The sequence below is a fragment of the Oncorhynchus mykiss genome, chromosome 2, assembly GCF_057628025.1.
Source record: "Oncorhynchus mykiss isolate SJ-2025 chromosome 2, ASM5762802v1, whole genome shotgun sequence".
NCBI lineage: Eukaryota > Metazoa > Chordata > Actinopteri > Salmoniformes > Salmonidae > Oncorhynchus > Oncorhynchus mykiss.
Genome location: NC_143023.1, coordinates 13,971,532 through 13,994,245, shown reverse-complemented (window position 1 = coordinate 13,994,245; position 22,714 = coordinate 13,971,532). Strand labels below are relative to the sequence as shown.

The 22,714-nt window shown below is 37.9% G+C and overlaps 1 protein-coding gene and 1 non-coding gene across 13 annotated transcripts in view; one reads left to right on the top strand and one right to left on the bottom strand.

Moving 5' to 3' along the window:
- LOC110535632 (inversin) overlaps nucleotides 1–22,714 on the bottom strand; it is a 44,044-nt gene that overhangs the window by 1,428 nt on the left and 19,902 nt on the right. For 8 of the 12 annotated variants that reach the window (XM_036961885.2, XM_090189413.1, XM_036961889.2 and 5 more), the window contains 9 exons: nucleotides 21,556–21,711; nucleotides 19,010–19,095; nucleotides 18,710–18,856; nucleotides 18,270–18,376; nucleotides 16,876–17,085; nucleotides 16,165–16,388; nucleotides 14,885–15,518; nucleotides 13,769–13,968; nucleotides 1,164–1,250 (listed from right to left, as the gene is read on the bottom strand). In XM_036961885.2, coding sequence (XP_036817780.2) covers nucleotides 1,164–1,250; nucleotides 13,769–13,968; nucleotides 14,885–15,518; nucleotides 16,165–16,388; nucleotides 16,876–17,085; nucleotides 18,270–18,376; nucleotides 18,710–18,856; nucleotides 19,010–19,095; nucleotides 21,556–21,711 — 1,851 coding nt within the window. Of the gene's footprint in view, nucleotides 1–1,163; nucleotides 1,276–13,768; nucleotides 13,969–14,884; nucleotides 15,519–16,164; nucleotides 16,389–16,875; nucleotides 17,086–18,269; nucleotides 18,377–18,709; nucleotides 18,857–19,009; nucleotides 19,096–21,555; nucleotides 21,712–22,714 lie in introns of all 12 variants that reach the window. The other 4 variants (XM_090189434.1, XM_090189417.1, XM_090189426.1 and 1 more) reach the window with 1 other exon arrangement.
- Nucleotides 1,680–1,752, top strand: trnat-cgu (transfer RNA threonine (anticodon CGU)). The gene has a single exon. It is a non-coding gene; the product is annotated as a tRNA-Thr (tRNA).

The following is a 22,714-nucleotide window of genomic DNA, read 5'->3' as shown; positions in this document are numbered from 1 at the left end:
AAACAACATGCCAACAGAGGAAACAGATTTTGTACAGTTCATCCACATCACTCTATTCCCGTAATCAAATTGTATTGGTCACATACACATGGTTAGTAGATGTTATTGCAAGTGTAGCGAAATGCTTGTGTTTCTAGTTCCGTAATAACTAACATGTAATCTAACAATTCCACAACAACTACCTAATACACACAAAACTAACTAAAGGAATGGAATAAGAATATATACATATAAATATATGGATGAGCAATGACAGAGCGGCATAGGCAAGATGCAATAGATGGTATAAAATACAGTATATACACCACCGTTCAAAGGTTTGGGGTCACTTAGAAATGTCCTTGTTTTGAAAGAAAAGCAATTTCTTTGTCCATTAAAATAACATCGATTTTATCAGAAATACAGTCTAGACATTGTTAATGTTGTATTATGGAATGTTATGGAATATCTACATACGTACAGAGGCCAATTATCAGCAACCATAACTCCTGTGTTCCAATGGCACGTTGTGTTAGCTAATCCAAGTTTATTGTTTTAAAAGGCTAATTGAACATTAGAAAACCTTTTTGCAATAATGGTAGCACAGTTGAAAACTGTTGTTCTGATTAAAGAAGCAATAAAACTGACCTTCTTTAGACTAGTTGAGTATCTGGAGCATCAGCATTTGTGGGTTTGATTACAGGCTCAAAATGGCCAGAAACAAAGAAACAAACTCGTCAGTCTATTCTTGTTCTGAGAAATGAAGACTATTCCATGTGAGAAATTTCCAACAAACTGAAGATCTGGTACAACGCGGTGTACTACTTCCTTTACAGAACAGCGCAAACTGGCCCTAACCAGAAAAGAAAGAGGAGTGGGAGGCCCTGGTGCACAACTGAGCAAGTGGACAAGTACATTAGAGTGTTTAGTTTGAGAAACAGACGCCTCACATGTCCTCAACTGGCAGCTTCATTAAATCATACCTGCAACCAGGATACTGGCCTTCTAGGCAGAGTTCCTCTGTCCAGTGTCTGTGTTATTTTGCCCATCTTAATCTTTTCTTTTTATTGGCCAGTCTGAGATATGTATTTTTCTTTCCAACTCTGCCTAGAAGGCCACCATCCTGGAGTGTGTGTGTGAGTGTGTGTGTGTGTGTGTGTGTGTGTGTGAGAGATAGTACTCACGCTGGCTGTGTGTGCGTAGTGACAGGTCCAGTAGTATCTGAGACTGAGAACCCCCGAGAGAGCGCCCCCTTCGGGCCACAGAACCTCCTACAAGACAATAAACACACATCATCTCCATACATATACACACACACACACACACACACACATACAGTCACTATACACAGAAACGTCTGGAGAGCCTACTGCAAGACAAAAAAATAGCAACATTGTAAGTCTGAAATATACAAATTGGCCAAGGCTGCTAGCTTGAATGGTGAATCGCTACACACACAATCCTTCTGGAAAGACCAATAAAATAGGGCATTTACAATCCGTCTCATTTAGGTTTCATTCATGTATCTAACTGTAACTGCTAAACTGAGGTAAGCTGTATAAGTGAGATCAGGGAGAGTCCTTTGTTTTAGGAGCCTGACTGGTAACCTGCCTGTCAGGTTGGGTGTGTGGCTATCTTCGTTCTCGAAAGGGAGTATCATTTAAATACTTTTCACCTCCTGGTTGAACTGTAAAAAGCAAGGCTCCATAGCTCAGTGGTTAGAGCACTGGTCTCGTAAACCAGGGGTCGCGAGTTCAAATCCCGCTGGGGCCTTCAAGTGATAACAGTTTTTTGTCAACACTACACCTGTACCACCAAACAATGCATGGTGAAAGGAAAGTAACGACTTGGAAATGTCAACCTGAAAGAAGAGTGAAACTGAACAAAAGAAATAGGAAAAACACCTACGTTCTGCGATACCTCTGTACACACACACAGGTGAATGTGGTTGACGGGTTTGTATGTCTGACAGAGACAATGGGTTCCGTGAATGTGTGTGTGTGTGTGTTCAGCAGACAGCTCTACGCAGTCATCTGACATTCCCCCTGACAGCTCTGAACTTTTCACAGCAGCAGCCGACAGGACTGTCAGTGTGTGTATATGTGAAAGGGGACGGGCTACCACGTCAGGCCAGAAAAGGTAGGGAGTCTATCTGGCTGTATCGGTGTGTATGTTGTGTGTGTATGTCTGTGTGTTGGAACTAGTAGGTTTCTGCCCAGTCTCCCATCATCACCTGGTCATGTGTGCTGAAGGTCAGGTGTGTCTACGGGCCAAACTCATACCAGAAGTGATAACACACAACGCACACACATCTCTATATGATTATACAACTATGTGTGATTGATTTAACATGATAAGGTAAATAGTTACTGCTAACTCTCTGCATTGATGCTACTCTAATTCTGTTTGAACATAACATCACATTCCAAACCAAACAGCGTCATACCATCACCTCAGGAAACAAATATTGTCCTTCATTGAGAAACTGTACATGTCTTAGATGGAGGCCTGCTAATATCTTCAGTGGACTATACACCTCCCTATACTAATTCTATACAGATATTAATATCTTCAGTGGACTATACACCTCCCTATACACCTCCCTATATCAATTCTATACAGATATTAATATATTCAGTGGACTATACACCTCCCTATACTAATTCCATACAGATATTAATATATTCAGTGGACTATACACCTCCCTATACACCTCCCTATACTAATTCCATACAGATATTAATATCTTCAGTGGACTATACACCTCCCTATACTAATTCTATACAGATATTAATATCTTCAGTGGACTATACACCTCCCTATACACCTCCCTATACTAATTCCATACAGATATTAATATCTTCAGTGGACTATACACCTCCCTATACTAATTCTATACAGATATTAATATCTTCAGTGGACTATACACCTCCCTATACACCTCCCTATACTAATTCCATACAGATATTAATATATTCAGTGGACTATACACCTCCCTATACACCTCCCTATACTAATTCTATACAGATATTAATATATTCAGTGGACTATACACCTCCCTATACTAATTATATACAGATATTAATATATTCAGTGGACTATACACCTCCCTATACTAATTCCATACAGATATTAATATATTCAGTGGACTATACACCTCCCTATACTAATTCCATACAGATATTAATATATTCAGTGGACTATACACCTCCCTATACTAATTCTATACAGATATTAATATATTCAGTGGACTATACACCTCCCTATACTAATTCTATACAGATATTAATATATTCAGTGGACTATACACCTCCCTATACTAATTCTATATAGATATTAATATATTCAGTGGACTATACACCTCCCTATACTAATTCTATACAGATATTAATATATTCAGTGGACTATACACCTCCCTATACTAATTCCATACAGATATTAATATATTCAGTGGACTATACACCTCCCTATACTAATTCTATACAGATATTAATATATTCAGTGGACTATACACCTCCCTATACTAATTCCATACAGATATTAATATATTCAGTGGACTATACACCTCCCTATACTAATTCCATACAGATATTAATATATTCAGTGGACTATACACCTCCCTATACTAATTCCATACAGATATTAATATATTCAGTGGACTATACACCTCCCTATACTAATTCTATACAGATATTAATATCTTCAGTGGACTATACACCTCCCTATACTAATTCTATACAGATATTAATATCTTCAGTGGACTATACACCTCCCTATACACCTCCCTATATCAATTCTATACAGATATTAATATCTTCAGTGGACTATACACCTCCCTATACTAATTCTATACAGATATTAATATCTTCAGTGGACTATACACCTCCCTATACACCTCCCTATACTAATTCCATACAGATATTAATATATTCAGTGGACTATACACCTCCCTATACACCTCCCTATACTAATTCTATACAGATATTAATATATTCAGTGGACTATACACCTCCCTATACTAATTCCATACAGATATTAATATATTCAGTGGACTATACACCTCCCTATACTAATTCTATACAGATATTAATATCTTCAGTGGACTATACACCTCCCTATACTAATTCTATACAGATATTAATATATTCAGTGGACTATACACCTCCCTATACACCTCCCTATACTAATTCTATACAGATATTAATATATTCAGTGGACTATACACCTCCCTATACTAATTCTATACAGATATTAATATATTCAGTGGACTATACACCTCCCTATACTAATTCCATACAGATATTAATATATTCAGTGGACTATACACCTCCCTATACTAATTCCATACAGATATTAATATATTCAGTGGACTATACACCTCCCTATACTAATTCTATACAGATATTAATATCTTCAGTGGACTATACACCTCCCTATACTAATTCTATACAGATATTAATATCTTCAGTGGACTATACACCTCCCTATACACCTCCCTATACTAATTCTATACAGATATTAATATCTTCAGTGGACTATACACCTCCCTATACTAATTCTATACAGATATTAATATCTTCAGTGGACTATACACCTCCCTATACACCTCCCTATACTAATTCCATACAGATATTAATATATTCAGTGGACTATACACCTCCCTATACTAATTCTATATAGATATTAATATATTCAGTGGACTATACACCTCCCTATACTAATTCTATACAGATATTAATATATTCAGTGGACTATACACCTCCCTATACTAATTCTATACAGATATTAATATCTTCAGTGGACTATACACCTCCCTATACTAATTCCATACAGATATTAATATATTCAGTGGACTATACACCTCCCTATACTAATTCTATATAGATATTAATATATTCAGTGGACTATACACCTCCCTATACTAATTCTATATAGATATTAATATATTCAGTGGACTATACACCTCCCTATACTAATTCTATACAGATATTAATATATTCAGTGGACTATACACCTCCCTATACTAATTCTATACAGATATTAATATATTCAGTGGACTATACACCTCCCTATACTAATTCTATACAGATATTAATATATTCAGTGGACTATACACCTCCCTATACTAATTCTATACAGATATTAATATATTCAGTGGACTATACACCTCCCTATACTAATTCTATACAGATATTAATATATTCAGTGGACTATACACCTCCCTATACTAATTCCATACAGATATTAATATATTCCGTGGACTATACACCTCCCTATACTAATTCTATATAGATATTAATATCTTCAGTGGACTATACACCTCCCTATACTAATTCTATACAGATATTAATATATTCAGTGGACTATACACCTCCCTATACTAATTCTATACAGATATTAATATATTCAGTGGACTATACACCTCCCTATATCAATTCTATACAGATATTAATATATTCAGTGGACTATACACCTCCCTATACTAATTCTATATAGATATTAATATCTTCAGTGGACTATACACCTCCCTATACTAATTCTATATAGATATTAATATCTTCAGTGGACTATACACCTCCCTATACTAATTCTATACAGATATTAATATATTCAGTGGACTATACACCTCCCTATACTAATTCCATACAGATATTAATATATTCAGTGGACTATACACCTCCCTATACTAATTCTATATAGATATTAATATATTCAGTGGACTATACACCTCCCTATACACCTCCCTATATCAATTCTATACAGATATTAATATCTTCAGTGGACTATACACCTCCCTATACTAATTCTATACAGATATTAATATCTTCAGTGGACTATACACCTCCCTATACTAATTCTATACAGATATTAATATATTCAGTGGACTATACACCTCCCTATATCAATTCTATACAGATATTAATATATTCAGTGGACTATACACCTCCCTATACACCTCCCTATATCAATTCTATACAGATATTAATATCTTCAGTGGACTATACACCTCCCTATACTAATTCTATACAGATATTAATATATTCAGTGGACTATACACCTCCCTATACACCTCCCTATACTAATTCTATATAGATATTAATATATTCAGTGGACTATACACCTCCCTATATCAATTCTATACAGATATTAATATATTCAGTGGACTATACACCTCCCTATACTAATTCCATACAGATATTAATATCTTCAGTGGACTATACACCTCCCTATATCAATTCTATACAGATATTAATATATTCAGTGGACTATACACCTCCCTATACTAATTCTATACAGATATTAATATCTTCAGTGGACTATACACCTCCCTATACTAATTCTATATAGATATTAATATATTCAGTGGACTATACACCTCCCTATACTAATTCTATACAGATATTAATATCTTCAGTGGACTATACACCTCCCTATACTAATTCCATACAGATATTAATATATTCAGTGGACTATACACCTCCCTATACTAATTCTATACAGATATTAATATCTTCAGTGGACTATACACCTCCCTATACTAATTCTATACAGATATTAATATATTCAGTGGACTATACACCTCCCTATACTAATTCTATACAGATATTAATATCTTCAGTGGACTATACACCTCCCTATACTAATTCTATACAGATATTAATATATTCAGTGGACTATACACCTCCCTATACTAATTCTATATAGATATTAATATATTCAGTGGACTATACACCTCCCTATACTAATTCCATACAGATATTAATATATTCAGTGGACTATACACCTCCCTATACTAATTCTATACAGATATTAATATCTTCAGTGGACTATACACCTCCCTATACTAATTCTATACAGATATTAATATATTCAGTGGACTATACACCTCCCTATACTAATTCTATACAGATATTAATATCTTCAGTGGACTATACACCTCCCTATACTAATTCTATATAGATATTAATATATTCAGTGGACTATACACCTCCCTATACTAATTCTATACAGATATTAATATATTCAGTGGACTATACACCTCCCTATACTAATTCTATACAGATATTAATATATTCAGTGGACTATACACCTCCCTATACTAATTCTATACAGATATTAATATATTCAGTGGACTATACACCTCCCTATACTAATTCCATACAGATATTAATATATTCAGTGGACTATACACCTCCCTATACTAATTCTATATAGATATTAATATATTCAGTGGACTATACACCTCCCTATACACCTCCCTATACTAATTCTATATAGATATTAATATATTCAGTGGACTATACACCTCCCTATACTAATTCCATACAGATATTAATATATTCAGTGGACTATACACCTCCCTATACTAATTCTATACAGATATTAATATCTTCAGTGGACTATACACCTCCCTATACTAATTCTATACAGATATTAATATATTCAGTGGACTATACACCTCCCTATACTAATTCTATACAGATATTAATATCTTCAGTGGACTATACACCTCCCTATACTAATTCTATACAGATATTAATATATTCAGTGGACTATACACCTCCCTATACTAATTCTATACAGATATTAATATCTTCAGTGGACTATACACCTCCCTATACTAATTCTATACAGATATTAATATATTCAGTGGACTATACACCTCCCTATACTAATTCTATACAGATATTAATATATTCAGTGGACTATACACCTCCCTATACACCTCCCTATACTAATTCTATATAGATATTAATATATTCAGTGGACTATACACCTCCCTATACTAATTCCATACAGATATTAATATATTCAGTGGACTATACACCTCCCTATACTAATTCTATACAGATATTAATATATTCAGTGGACTATACACCTCCCTATACTAATTCTATACCGATATTAATATATTCAGTGGACTATACACCTCCCTATACTAATTCTATATAGATATTAATATATTCAGTGGACTATACACCTCCCTATACTAATTCTATACAGATATTAATATCTTCAGTGGACTATACACCTCCCTATACTAATTCTATACAGATATTAATATATTCAGTGGACTATACACCTCCCTATACACCTCCCTATACTAATTCTATACAGATATTAATATATTCAGTGGACTATACACCTCCCTATACTAATTCTATACAGATATTAATATATTCAGTGGACTATACACCTCCCTATACTAATTCTATACAGATATTAATATATTCAGTGGACTATACACCTCCCTAAACTAATTCTATACAGATATTAATATATTCAGTGGACTATACACCTCCCTATACACCTCCCTATACTAATTCTATACAGATATTAATATCTTCAGTGGACTATACACCTCCCTAAACTAATTCTATACAGATATTAATATATTCAGTGGACTATACACCTCCCTATACACCTCCCTAAACTAATTCTATACAGATATTAATATATTCAGTGGACTATACACCTCCCTATACTAATTCTATACAGATATTAATATATTCAGTGGACTATACACCTCCCTATACTAATTCTACACAGATATTAATATATTCAGTGGACTATACACCTCCCTATATCAATTCTATACAGATATTAATATATTCAGTGGACTATACACCTCCCTATACTAATTCCATACAGATATTAATATATTCAGTGGACTATACACCTCCCTATACTAATTCTATACAGATATTAATATATTCAGTGGACTATACACCTCCCTATACTAATTCTATACAGATATTAATATCTTCAGTGGACTATACACCTCCCTATACACCTCCCTATACTAATTCTATACAGATATTAATATATTCAGTGGACTATACACCTCCCTATACTAATTCTATACAGATATTAATATCTTCAGTGGACTATACACCTCCCTATACTAATTCTATAGATATTAATATATTCAGTGGACTATACTCCTCCCTATACTAATTCTATACAGATATTAATATATTCAGTGGACTATACACCTCCCTATACTAATTCCATACAGATATTAATATATTCAGTGGACTATACACCTCCCTATACTAATTCTATACAGATATTAATATATTCAGTGGACTATACACCTCCCTATACTAATTCTATACAGATATTAATATATTCAGTGGACTATACACCTCCCTATACTAATTCTATAGAGATATTAATATATTCAGTGGACTATACACCTCCCTATACACCTCCCTATACTAATTCTATATAGATATTAATATATTCAGTGGACTATACACCTCCCTATACACCTCCCTATACTAATTCTATATAGATATTAATATATTCAGTGGACTATACACCTCCCTATACTAATTCTATACAGATATTAATATCTTCAGTGGACTATACACCTCCCTATACTAATTCTATACAGATATTAATATATTCAGTGGACTATACACCTCCCTATACACCTCCCTATACTAATTCCATACAGATATTAATATATTCAGTGGACTATACACCTCCCTATACTAATTCTATACAGATATTAATATATTCAGTGGACTATACACCTCCCTATACTAATTCTATACAGATATTAATATATTCAGTGGACTATACACCTCCCTATACTAATTCTATACAGATATTAATATATTCAGTGGACTATACACCTCCCTATACTAATTCCATACAGATATTAATATCTTCAGTGGACTATACACCTCCCTATACTAATTCTATATAGATATTAATATATTCAGTGGACTATACACCTCCCTATACTAATTCCATACAGATATTAATATCTTCAGTGGACTATACACCTCCCTATACTAATTCCATACAGATATTAATATCTTCAGTGGACTATACACCTCCCTATACTAATTCTATATAGATATTAATATATTCAGTGGACTATACACCTCCCTATACTAATTCTATATAGATTTTAATATATTCAGTGGACTATACACCTCCCTATACACCTCCCTATACTAATTCTATATAGATATTAATATCTTCAGTGGACTATACACCTCCCTATACTAATTCTATATAGATATTAATATATTCAGTGGACTATACACCTCCCTATACTAATTCTATACAGATATTAATATCTTCAGTGGACTATACACCTCCCTATACTAATTCCATACAGATATTAATATCTTCAGTGGACTATACACCTCCCTATACACCTCCCTATACTAATTCCATACAGATATTAATATATTCAGTGGACTATACACCTCCCTATACTAATTCCATACAGATATTAATATATTCAGTGGACTATACACCTCCCTATACTAATTCTATACAGATATTAATATATTCAGTGGACTATACACCTCCCTATACTAATTCCATACAGATATTAATATATTCAGTGGACTATACACCTCCCTATACTAATTCTATACAGATATTAATATCTTCAGTGGACTATACACCTCCCTATACTAATTCTATACAGATATTAATATATTCAGTGGACTATACACCTCCCTATACTAATTCTATACAGATATTAATATCTTCAGTGGACTATACACCTCCCTATACTAATTCTATACAGATATTAATATATTCAGTGGACTATACACCTCCCTATACACCTCCCTATACTAATTCTATACAGATATTAATATATTCAGTGGACTATACACCTCCCTATACACCTCCCTATACTAATTCTATACAGATATTAATATCTTCAGTGGACTATACACCTCCCTATACTAATTCTATATAGATATTAATATATTCAGTGGACTATACACCTCCCTATACACCTCCCTATACTAATTCTATACAGATATTAATATATTCAGTGGACTATACACCTCCCTATACTAATTCTATACAGATATTAATATCTTCAGTGGACTATACACCTCCCTATACTAATTCTATACAGATATTAATATATTCAGTGGACTATACACCTCCCTATACACCTCCCTATACTAATTCTATACAGATATTAATATATTCAGTGGACTATACACCTCCCTATACTAATTCTATACAGATATTAATATATTCAGTGGACTATACACCTCCCTATACTAATTCTACACAGATATTAATATATTCAGTGGACTATACACCTCCCTATACTAATTCTATACAGATATTAATATATTCAGTGGACTATACACCTCCCTATACTAATTCTATACCGATATTAATATTTTCAGTGGACTATACACCTCCCTATACTAATTCTATACAGATATTAATATATTCAGTGGACTATACACCTCCCTATATCAATTCTATACAGATATTAATATATTCAGTGGACTATACACCTCCCTATACTAATTCTATACAGATATTAATATATTCAGTGGACTATACACCTCCCTATATCAATTCTATACAGATATTAATATATTCAGTGGACTATACACCTCCCTATACTAATTCTATACAGATATTAATATATTCAGTGGACTATACACCTCCCTATATCAATTCTATACAGATATTAATATATTCAGTGGACTATACACCTCCCTATACTAATTCTATACAGATATTAATATCTTCAGTGGACTATACACCTCCCTATACTAATTCTATACAGATATTAATATATTCAGTGGACTATACTCCTCCCTATACTAATTCTATACAGATATTAATATATTCAGTGGACTATACACCTCCCTATACTAATTCTATACAGATATTAATATATTCAGTGGACTATACACCTCCCTAAACTAATTATATAGATATTAATATATTCAGTGGACTATACACCTCCCTATACTAATTCCATACAGATATTAATATATTCAGTGGACTATACACCTCCCTATACTAATTCCATACAGATATTAATATATTCAGTGGACTATACACCTCCCTATACTAATTCCATACAGATATTAATATATTCAGTGGACTATACACCTCCCTATACTAATTCTATACAGATATTAATATATTCAGTGGACTATACACCTCCCTATACTAATTCTATACAGATATTAATATCTTCAGTGGACTATACACCTCCCTATACTAATTCTATACAGATATTAATATATTCAGTGGACTATACACCTCCCTAAACTAATTATATAGATATTAATATATTCAGTGGACTATACACCTCCCTATACTAATTCTATACAGATATTAATATATTCAGTGGACTATACACCTCCCTATACTAATTCCATACAGATATTAATATATTCAGTGGACTATACACCTCCCTATATCAATTCTATACAGATATTAATATATTCAGTGGACTATACACCTCCCTATACTAATTCTATACAGATATTAATATATTCAGTGGACTATACACCTCCCTATATCAATTCTATACAGATATTAATATATTCAGTGGACTATACACCTCCCTATACTAATTCTATACAGATATTAATATCTTCAGTGGACTATACACCTCCCTATACTAATTCTATACAGATATTAATATATTCAGTGGACTATACTCCTCCCTATACTAATTCTATACAGATATTAATATATTCAGTGGACTATACACCTCCCTAAACTAATTATATAGATATTAATATATTCAGTGGACTATACACCTCCCTATACTAATTCCATACAGATATTAATATATTCAGTGGACTATACACCTCCCTATACTAATTCCATACAGATATTAATATATTCAGTGGACTATACACCTCCCTATACTAATTCCATACAGATATTAATATATTCAGTGGACTATACACCTCCCTATACTAATTCTATACAGATATTAATATATTCAGTGGACTATACACCTCCCTATACTAATTCTATACAGATATTAATATCTTCAGTGGACTATACACCTCCCTATACACCTCCCTATACTAATTCTATACAGATATTAATATCTTCAGTGGACTATACACCTCCCTATACTAATTCTATACAGATATTAATATATTCAGTGGACTATACACCTCCCTATACTAATTCTATACAGATATTAATATATTCAGTGGACTATACACCTCCCTAAACTAATTATATAGATATTAATATATTCAGTTGACTATACACCTCCCTATACTAATTCCATACAGATATTAATATATTCAGTGGACTATACACCTCCCTATACTAATTCCATACAGATATTAATATATTCAGTGGACTATACACCTCCCTATACTAATTCCATACAGATATTAATATATTCAGTGGACTATACACCTCCCTATACTAATTCTATACAGATATTAATATATTCAGTGGACTATACACCTCCCTATACTAATTCTATACAGATATTAATATCTTCAGTGGACTATACACCTCCCTATACTAATTCTATACAGATATTAATATATTCAGTGGACTATACACCTCCCTAAACTAATTATATAGATATTAATATATTCAGTGGACTATACACCTCCCTATACTAATTCTATACAGATATTAATATCTTCAGTGGACTATACACCTCCCTATATCAATTCTATACAGATATTAATATCTTCAGTGGACTATACACCTCCCTATACACCTCCCTATACTAATTCCATACAGATATTAATATATTCAGTGGACTATACACCTCCCTATGCCAATTCTATACAGATATTAATATCTTCAGTGGACTATACACCTCCCTATACTAATTCCATACAGGTATGTTGGAGTTTGAAGTTGCAGCTCGGCAGTAATGCACCCATTCACAGTAGGCAACTAGGCGCTGTTAAGAATTGGTTTATTTCTAAATGTTAACAGTTCAGAGTTGAAACAAATGAAAGACAGAATCAAACATTCTGGACAGAACGCCAGGCTTTACCATAGATGCTTTGCAGCACTGAGCTCTTGGCTACTGTCTTGGTGGTTGGAACTCTGGCCTCAGGTTTGGTCCTAATAGGGGTGTGACCAGGGAAAGCCGGCCTATCCCAGAGCAGCTGGATCAGGAGGGAGGCGACCTCAGGTGGCTCCACTCTTTTCCCAGCACCAAAAGCCTCCCTCAATCTGCCTCGCACATGGAACCTACACACAAACACACCCAGAACACGGTACATTATAGAGGCCTTCATTTGTCCAACCTATTCGGTTCGTATATTAAACAGCACATGACATTTGGACATTATTCAATTCACTGAAAAATGTTACAGGCATCCCTGGAAAAGCTGGTTTAAGAGGGGTGAGAAATAATAATTAGTCCAACCTTAGGGGTTCCACAAGGCTCAATTCTGGATCCGCTACTCTTCAGCATCAATACATAACACTTCCTCTAGGGGAACTGAACCCGGCCATGGCATACTTTAAGAGCTTAGTAGAAAAAGCGTATTACTTGTATACTACAATTAAATCAGTACACGCATCCGCACGCACACACATCTACTGGCGGCTGGGAACAGAGGGCTTTCCGATGTGGGGTAGTAGATCCTGAATGAGAGGCTGCTGGTAGCTATTAGAATGGCACGCCTGAACTTTTAGCCTCTCGTTAAAACACTGAGAGGGCTCCAGATTATACCCCCTGTCTCCCCCACCTCCCCCTTTCTCCCCCGTCATGGAGGTGTTGATGGTAGGAGGGCAGGCAGCCAGACCACAGAGAGCGTGAGGGGGAGACGCTGTGTGTAAGTTGGTGTGTGTGTGTGTGGAGGGAAGACACATGTGGGCACCACATGGCACTGCCACACTCTCTTGGTAAGAGAGAACGCTACTGTGGAGCACAGTATACCCCTCCCCCTTTCAACCATACACACACTTCCTCCAGGCTGTTTGGGAAGCCATCTCAGAGCCAACCTTGGTATTGGGCCAGAGAGAAACTACCTGAGCACCTCTGCTTTGGTAAAGGGGCCACAGGCTCTATTCCATGGCAGTACTCCCAGTACTGGCTCAGCTTGGAGAGGGAATGGGAAGAATGAAAAGCAGACCATCCCTGGTCGGGCTTCAACCTTACCTCCTCCAGGCTCGTTGGATAGTGCAGGCAGCCTGGTCTCTGTCCCCCTCCCTGGGCTTGCTGCTGGGGCGGTGTGACTGTGTGGAGGCTTTAGTGTGGTTCTTGCTGGAGGAGGTGGTATGGTCTGTGGCAGGGCGTGTTCTGTGTCTGGGGTTGTGTGTGTTGGTGTGTGTGTCTCTCTTGCTTCTAGGGGTGCGTTCCCTGGTGCTGGGGGCTTCTTGATCCATGGTGAGGCGAGTAGACGTGTCTGTGTTGGATGGAGTGTGTATGTGGGAAGGAGTGTGTGTTTTGGAAGGAGTGTGTGTGTTGGATGGAGTGTGTGTCTTGGAAGGAGTGTGTGTGTTGGAGGTAGTGTGTGTTTTGGAAGGAGTGTGTGTGTTGGAGGGAGTGTGTGTGTTGGAAGGAGTGTGTGTGTTTGCAGAGGTGAGTCTCTTGGTCCTGGGTGTGGTGGGGGGTCTGTGTTTTGGGCTGGGGGGTCGGCTACAGCCTGCAGGAGAGAGACGCTCCCTGACCCTATACCCCTGGGCAGGGGGCATGGTGTCAGAGGTCACTGAGGGGTGAGGGGTCACCACGGGGTCAGGGCCTTTGGCTGGCTGTGCCTCCTTCCCTCTCCTGGAGGGTCTGCTTCTATGTGCTGAGAAAGAGAGGGAAGTAAGAGACTGAGAGAGTGGGTGAATATGTGTGTGTGTATATGTGTGTGTGTATATGTGTGTTAGGTTTGGGTGGTTTACCGTATATATACCGTAGTCCAGGGTTTTGGAAAAAGCCACGGGATGGTTTTTCAGTACCGTCAATACTGTTTAAACTACTTCTTTTTTTAATACATTTGAATATTTCTAGCTACTTTTTAAGTAAATATCTGCAGTCAAATTGTGAAATATGGTAGGAGATAATGAAGATGGCGTTCATAATTTCACCTGTTTTTCATTGAGCGGATCTGATTAAGCTGAGCCGCAGGGCACCGGTCTATGACCCGTGAGGAGAACGAGCAAAAGCAGTGAGGCAGGAGCCCCTTCTCAAACGGAACAGTAATGAGTAGGATTCACATGCAAAAGTGAATGCTTTTGATCAAAAAGGCTTTATCTGCCTTCCCAATGAAAACTAGTTTGGCGTCACCTTAATTGGGGAGGACGGGCTCATAGTAATATCTGGAACAGAATGAATGGAATGGAATCAAACTCATCAAACACATGTTTGATAACATTCCATTAACTCCATTTCAGCCATTATTATGAGTCGTCCTCCCCTCAGCAGCCTCCTGTGTGTGTGTATGTCCGTACCTCTATGTTTCCGTGTCTCCTCTTTGCTATTGGTCTGTTCTGCTTTGGAGGCTGTATTAGCCCCGCCCCCTGCCTCTCTCTCATACACTGACAGTTCCTTCATAGTCTCAGCCAATGACTGCTGCTCCTGCTCAGCACGGGCCAATAACATCCTCTGTTTCTCTGTTCTGGCCAATGAGATTTGCTGCTCCGCCTCCCGCCTCCGCTGCTCCTCCTCGCGTTTCCTGAGTGACATCATGACACACCTTACACACGTCTCACACACATACACCCTAACCCTAGTTACGACCTTATCTCAAAGCCTTATCTAAACCCTACCGCTGGACCAGCCCTGACCAACATCACAAACTAGTCCTGACGTTACAAAGAACAACAGGAGAATCCTTTCAGTAATCCAAGCCTAATAGGAGTTCCAAGCACACAGAGACCATTACAGGCCGTTTATTATAAACAGTGTAGAATTATAAGAGAGGGATGTGTGAGCGAGAGAGAGAGAGAGAGGAGAGAGAGAGAGAGCAAGAGACAGGGAGAAGATGTATGTGTGTGCAGGGATGACAGGTGGAAAGATGGATATAGAGAGAGTGTGACTGTTTCTATATGGGTTGGGGGAATAAGACAGGGAGAGATGGAAAGAAAGGGAGAGGAGAGAGAGAAAATAGATAGAAAGAGAATGTGTGTGTGTGTGTGTGTGTGTGTGTGTGTGTATGGTACTTGGCTGCGTCCTTGCGTAGCTGTTCGTGTCTCATCAGTAGTTGTTTCCTCTCGGTGAAGGCCTTGCGGACGGTGTATCCTTTATACAGGGCCTGGATGGAAGCAGCAGCGATGTCCTGGATGGCCGCTATAGACAGAGCTCCATGCTCCAACATGTACTGAGTCACCTCACTGTGTTCCCCTAGGAGGGTGTAGTCCAGGGGGGTGTACCTACACACACACACACACACACACACACATGCTTCCTGTTCTCAATTTTTTTGCATCTGTACACCAGCTTCAAACAGCTGAAAATACAACATTATTGGTTATGGAAGATATATTTCCCAGTAGTTTAGATGGTACAATCATTCTCTACGCTATACTTGCTTGTTTTGTCACATAAACTGATATTAGAATTGGAATTTTAGTAACCAGGAAATGGCGGAGTGATTTCTGCATAGTGCATCTTTAACCTAATGAACTTGCTTTGTGAAAAACAACACACACAGAACAGATTCACAAAATACATTCGGAAAATTACAACACATCATTTTACATTGATATTTTAGTCATTTAGCAGACGCTCTTATGCAGAGCGACTTACATTAGTGCATTCATCTTAACGTAGCTAGGTGAGACAGTTCCTTCAATCGTTGCAAGTACATTTTCCCTCAATAAAGTACAGGTAACTGCCAAAATAAAGGAAACACTTGAGGAAATGAGGGATACAAAGTATATTGAAAACAGGTGCTTCCACACAGGTGTGGTTCCTGAGTTAATTAAGCAATTAACATCCCATCATGTTTAGGGTCAAGTATAAAAATGCTGTGCAGGACATTATTTTGGCTACCATGTCTATGCCTCCATAGGATGACAATGCCCCCATCCACAGGGCACGGTTGGTTACTGAATGGTTTGAGGAGCATGAAAAGATGTAAACCACATGTCATGTCCGTCTCAGTCACCAGATCTCAACCCAGTTGATTCTGGAGCGGAGCCTGAGACAGCGTTTTCCACCACCATCAACAAAACACCAAATTATGGAATTTCTGGTGGAAGAAGGATGTTGCATCCCTCCAAGAGTTTCAGACACTTGTAGAATCTAAGCCAAGGTGCATTGAAGCTGTTCTGGCTCGTGGTGCCCAATGCCCTATTAAGACGTGATATGTCGGGGTTTCCTTTATCTTGCCAGTTACCTGTAGTTATCAGTCAGTGCCAGTAGGAAAATACAAGTAAAAATATAATTTAGTAGGCCACTAGGTAGAGAGACAGCACAAAAACTAAATTGCCTTAGCTAAGACAATACCAACAGCTACTTGTTGAATCTAAATCGATACTTGCTACTGTTGTAGGAGCTGATGTCCTTCCAAACTATAGACAAGGCACTTCCTCAACATCCACCTCCTCCTCACCTCTCCTCGTTGTGTTCCATGTGGTTGGGGAAGGCATTAGAGTTCAGCAGCAGCTTCACAGCATCCAGATAGCCATTGTTACAAGACCAGTGGAGAGCTGTCCTGCCCTGCAGACACACACGGTAGGACATGACCAGTGGAGAGCTGTCCTGCCCTGCATACACACACAGTAGGACAGGACCAGTGGAGAGCTGTCCTGCCCTGCAGACACACACGGTAGGACAGGACCAGTGGAGAGCTGTCCTGCCCTGCAGACACACACGGTAGGACAGGACTAGTGGAGAGCTGTCCTGCCCTGCAGACACACACAGTAGGACAGGACCAGTGGAGAGCACTTCGTGTGTGTGTGTGTGTGTGTGTACCTGCTGAGGTCTATGAGTTCCTGTGTGTGTGTGTGTGTGTGTGTGTGTGTGTGTGTGTGTGTGTGTGTGTGTGTGTACCTCTTTGTCCTGTATATTAGGGTCGGCGTTGTTCTCCATGAGTAGTACAGCCATACAGGTGATGTACCCTCCATAAGCAGCACACTGGAGAGGAGTCCTGCCTGCCTGGTCCTGGACGTTAGGACTGATCCCATTCTCCATCAGCAACTACCATGACCATCACACTGAGGTTACAGTACCAGCCAACCGGCTCAATGACCTGAACAACACATCCTTAACACAGTCTATAAGGAAAGGAAATGAGGACAAATGAAGAAGTGTTCAGGGATAATAAAAGTGTATAAAGGTGAAAAGACAGACCTGGCAGACTTCAGCGTTCCCCCCCAGAGCCGCCCAGTGCAGAGCAGTGTGTCCATCTAGATCCACCAGGTGGACACGAGCAGAGCCTACACAATGAAAATCCATGAGGCATTCTTCACCATAGTAAGCCCACCCAAATCCTGCATTACAAGAGCATGGTACACTAGTGTAGTCCTGTATGACTCAGTAGGTAGAGCATGGTACACTAGTGTAGTCCTGTATGACTCAGTAGATAGAGCATGGTACACTAGTGTAGTCCTGTATGACTCAGTAGATAGAGCATGGTACACTAGTGTAGTCCTGTATGACTCAGTAGATAGAGCATGGTACACTAGTGTAGTCCTGTATGACTCAGTAGGTAGAGCATGGTACACTAGTGTAGTCCTGTATGACTCAGTAGATAGAGCATGGTACACTAGTGTAGTCCTGTATGACTCAGTAGGTAGAGCATGGTACACTAGTGTAGTCCTGTATGACTCAGTCGATAGAGCATGGTACACTAGTGTAGTCCTGTATGACTCAGTAGATAGAGCATGGTACACTAGTGTAGTCCTGTATGACTCAGTAGGTAGAGCATGGTACACTAGTGTAGTCCTGTATGACTCAGTAGATAGAGCATGGTACACTAGTGTAGTCCTGTATGACTCAGTAGGTAGAGCATGGTACACTAGTGTAGTCCTGTAAGACTCAGTAGATAGAGCATAGCACCACATACAAAATGGCTATAAGTTGCTTTGGATAAAAGCGTCTGCTAAATTGCAGATATTATTGAATCAACCTCCCAATTCACAGCTTTATTGACAACGTTTCGATCCGAACCGGATCTTCGTCAGGTCAAACAAACTGAGTGTTCACATCCCCAAATATACACATTTCGCCTCACATGCACATGCATGGTAGGTGTGGAACAAATTCTATTCACTCTGCACATAGTTAATCATAAATAATCACAGAGGTACATACGGTCATAAAGGATTATAGACATCAAAAAAAGATTACTGTTGCCTAGGTTTTAACTTGGCCCAATTTGTATGTGTATAATCGTTATATACCTCTGTGCTCAATTTTGATTGACTATACACAAAAGTGAAAAGACACACACCATGCTTCATGCGCATAATGTTCATGTGAGGGGAAATTGGTCTATTTGGGGATGTGAGGGGGAATGTGTATATGTTAAGGGAATTTTTATCTATAATGACTAATTATGTATACATTTCAATCAGGACTGACTAATTAGAATACTATTATGTTACTGTATATGTACTAATCCGAATATTATTATGTTACTGTATATGGACTAATCAGAATACTATTATGTTACTGTATATGTACTAATCCGAATATTATTATGTTACTGTATATGTACTAATCAGAACACTATTCTGTATGTGTATGATTTTTCTTTCTTGATCCCAGTACTGAATATAATGTGTGTGAATGTGGTCAAGAGTTTAGAAAAATGACTGTCTGTTCCTTGGTACAAATGAATTAACTATATCTCCAGACTGACTAGAATGCTTATCTACACTGGCTGACCTTGGCTCTAGGCGAAGAGGGAAGGCTTGAGAACTATAGAGCCTTTCTACCAGTGTCAAGAAGAGACAGAACATTTAGAAAACGCTAATGTCATTTTCAGTTTATAACCTGTGGTAAAATGTGTAAGGAGCAGTACTCTCGAGAATAGACTCCGCTGTATGACTTTAAGACTGGGCTCTGTCTATTATTATAGAATAAGGATCTTCCAAATCCTTATGAATTGACAGAGTGTTTAATTTTAATTGGGTATTAAAACATAGAGCAATTTAATTCCTTTAACAGTATATTTGGGGATGTGATGGGGAATGTGTATATTTGGGGATGTGAGGGGGAATGTGTATATTTGGGGATGTGAGGGGGAATGTGTATATTTGGGGGATGTGAGGGGGAATGTGTATATTTGGGGGATGTGAGGGGGAATGTGTATATTTGGGGATGTGAGGGGGAATGTGTATATTTGGGGATGTGAGGGGGAATGTGTATATTTGGGGAAGTGAGGGGGAATGTGTATATTTGGGGAAGTGAGGGGAAATGTGTATATTTGGGGATGTGAGGGGGAATGTGTATATTTGGGGATGTGAGGGGGAATGTGTATATTTGGGGATGTGAGGGGGAATGTGTATATTTGGGGATGTGAGGGGAATGTGTATATTTGGGGATGTGAGGGGGAATGTGTATATTTGGGGATGTGAGAGGGAATGTGTATATTTGGGGATGTGAGAGGACATTTGTATATTTGGGGATGTGAGGGGGAATGTGTATATTTAGGGATGTGAGCGCCTACATTTTTAAGGATGCGTGTATGACCACAAACTCTTTACTGCTATCAGACCACAATGTATTGAAGGACTAGGATACCAAGTCTACAATAATCACCACCACACACACTGGTTTACTGCGTACCAGAGATGGAAGAGGAAGTGAGGCATCTCACTCACTCCTTTTTTCCAATGGTCAACGACCGGAGTAAAGCAAAATCTTCATTTATCCACATCTTTGCTGTGTACCTTTGATAAGTGTGAGGATGATGTGGCGGTGTCCCATCTCACAGGCTCTGAACAGAGGCGTGTGTTTCATTACGTCTAGACTGTCCACTATGGCTCCTCTCTCCAACAGCAACCTCACTGTACTCACATGACCTGACAGAGAGGCCGCATGCAGCGCTGCAACACACACACACACACATTAAGTTGAGATTTTCAGTCTCCACACACTTCAGCAGCCTCACGTACTCGAGTTTTCAGAACCAGTTCGTCAAATGAAAAGTCATTTGTTGCACTTTGACACTGTACTGTGTTGTGATGTTATTTAATGTCAGTCAATATTTACACCACTGGCCCCTCTATCTACTCCAGTGACTCTGATCAACCCACTCTGCTCCCCATCACACTCAACCTCATTAGCATAGTACACCAGAATCATTTGCATATTTTACCAACTCATTAGCATATGCTCACATAAATTGTCCCTGCTGGGCAGGAAGCGGGGGCATCACCATGGTGATTAGTGCTCCAATCAGCCCACGGGGCAGAGCAGGGGACAAAGGATAGCATGTCTACAGCTTGTGTGTGTGTGTGTGTGTGTGTGTGTGTGCGCGCGTGTGTGTGGGTGTTTATGTTTCTATGTATTTATGTGTGTGTGTATGTGTGTGTGTGTGTGTGTGTGTGTGTGTATGTGTGTGTGTATAGGTGCGTGTGTGTGTGTGTGCGCGTGTGCGTGCGTGTGTGTGTGTCAGAGAGAGTATGTGTATCAGAGAGAGTATGTGTGTCAGAGAGAGTATGTGTGTCAGAGAGAGTATGTGTGTCAGAGAGTGTATGTGTATCAGAGAGAGTATGTGTGTCAGAGAGAGTATGTGTATAAGAGAGAGTATGTGTATCAGAGAGAGTATGTGTATCAGAGAGAGTATGTGTATCAGAGAGAGTATGTGTATCAGAGAGAGTATGTGTGTCAGAGAGAGTATGTGTGTCAGAGAGAGTATGTGTGTCAGAGAGAGTATGTGTATAAGAGAGAGTATGTGTATCAGAGAGAGTATGTGTATCAGAGAGAGTATGTGTATCAGAGAGAGTATGTGTATCAGAGAGAGTATGTGTGTCAGAGAGAGTATGTGTATAAGAGAGAGTATGTGTATCAGAGAGAGTATGTGTATCAGAGAGAGTATGTGTATCA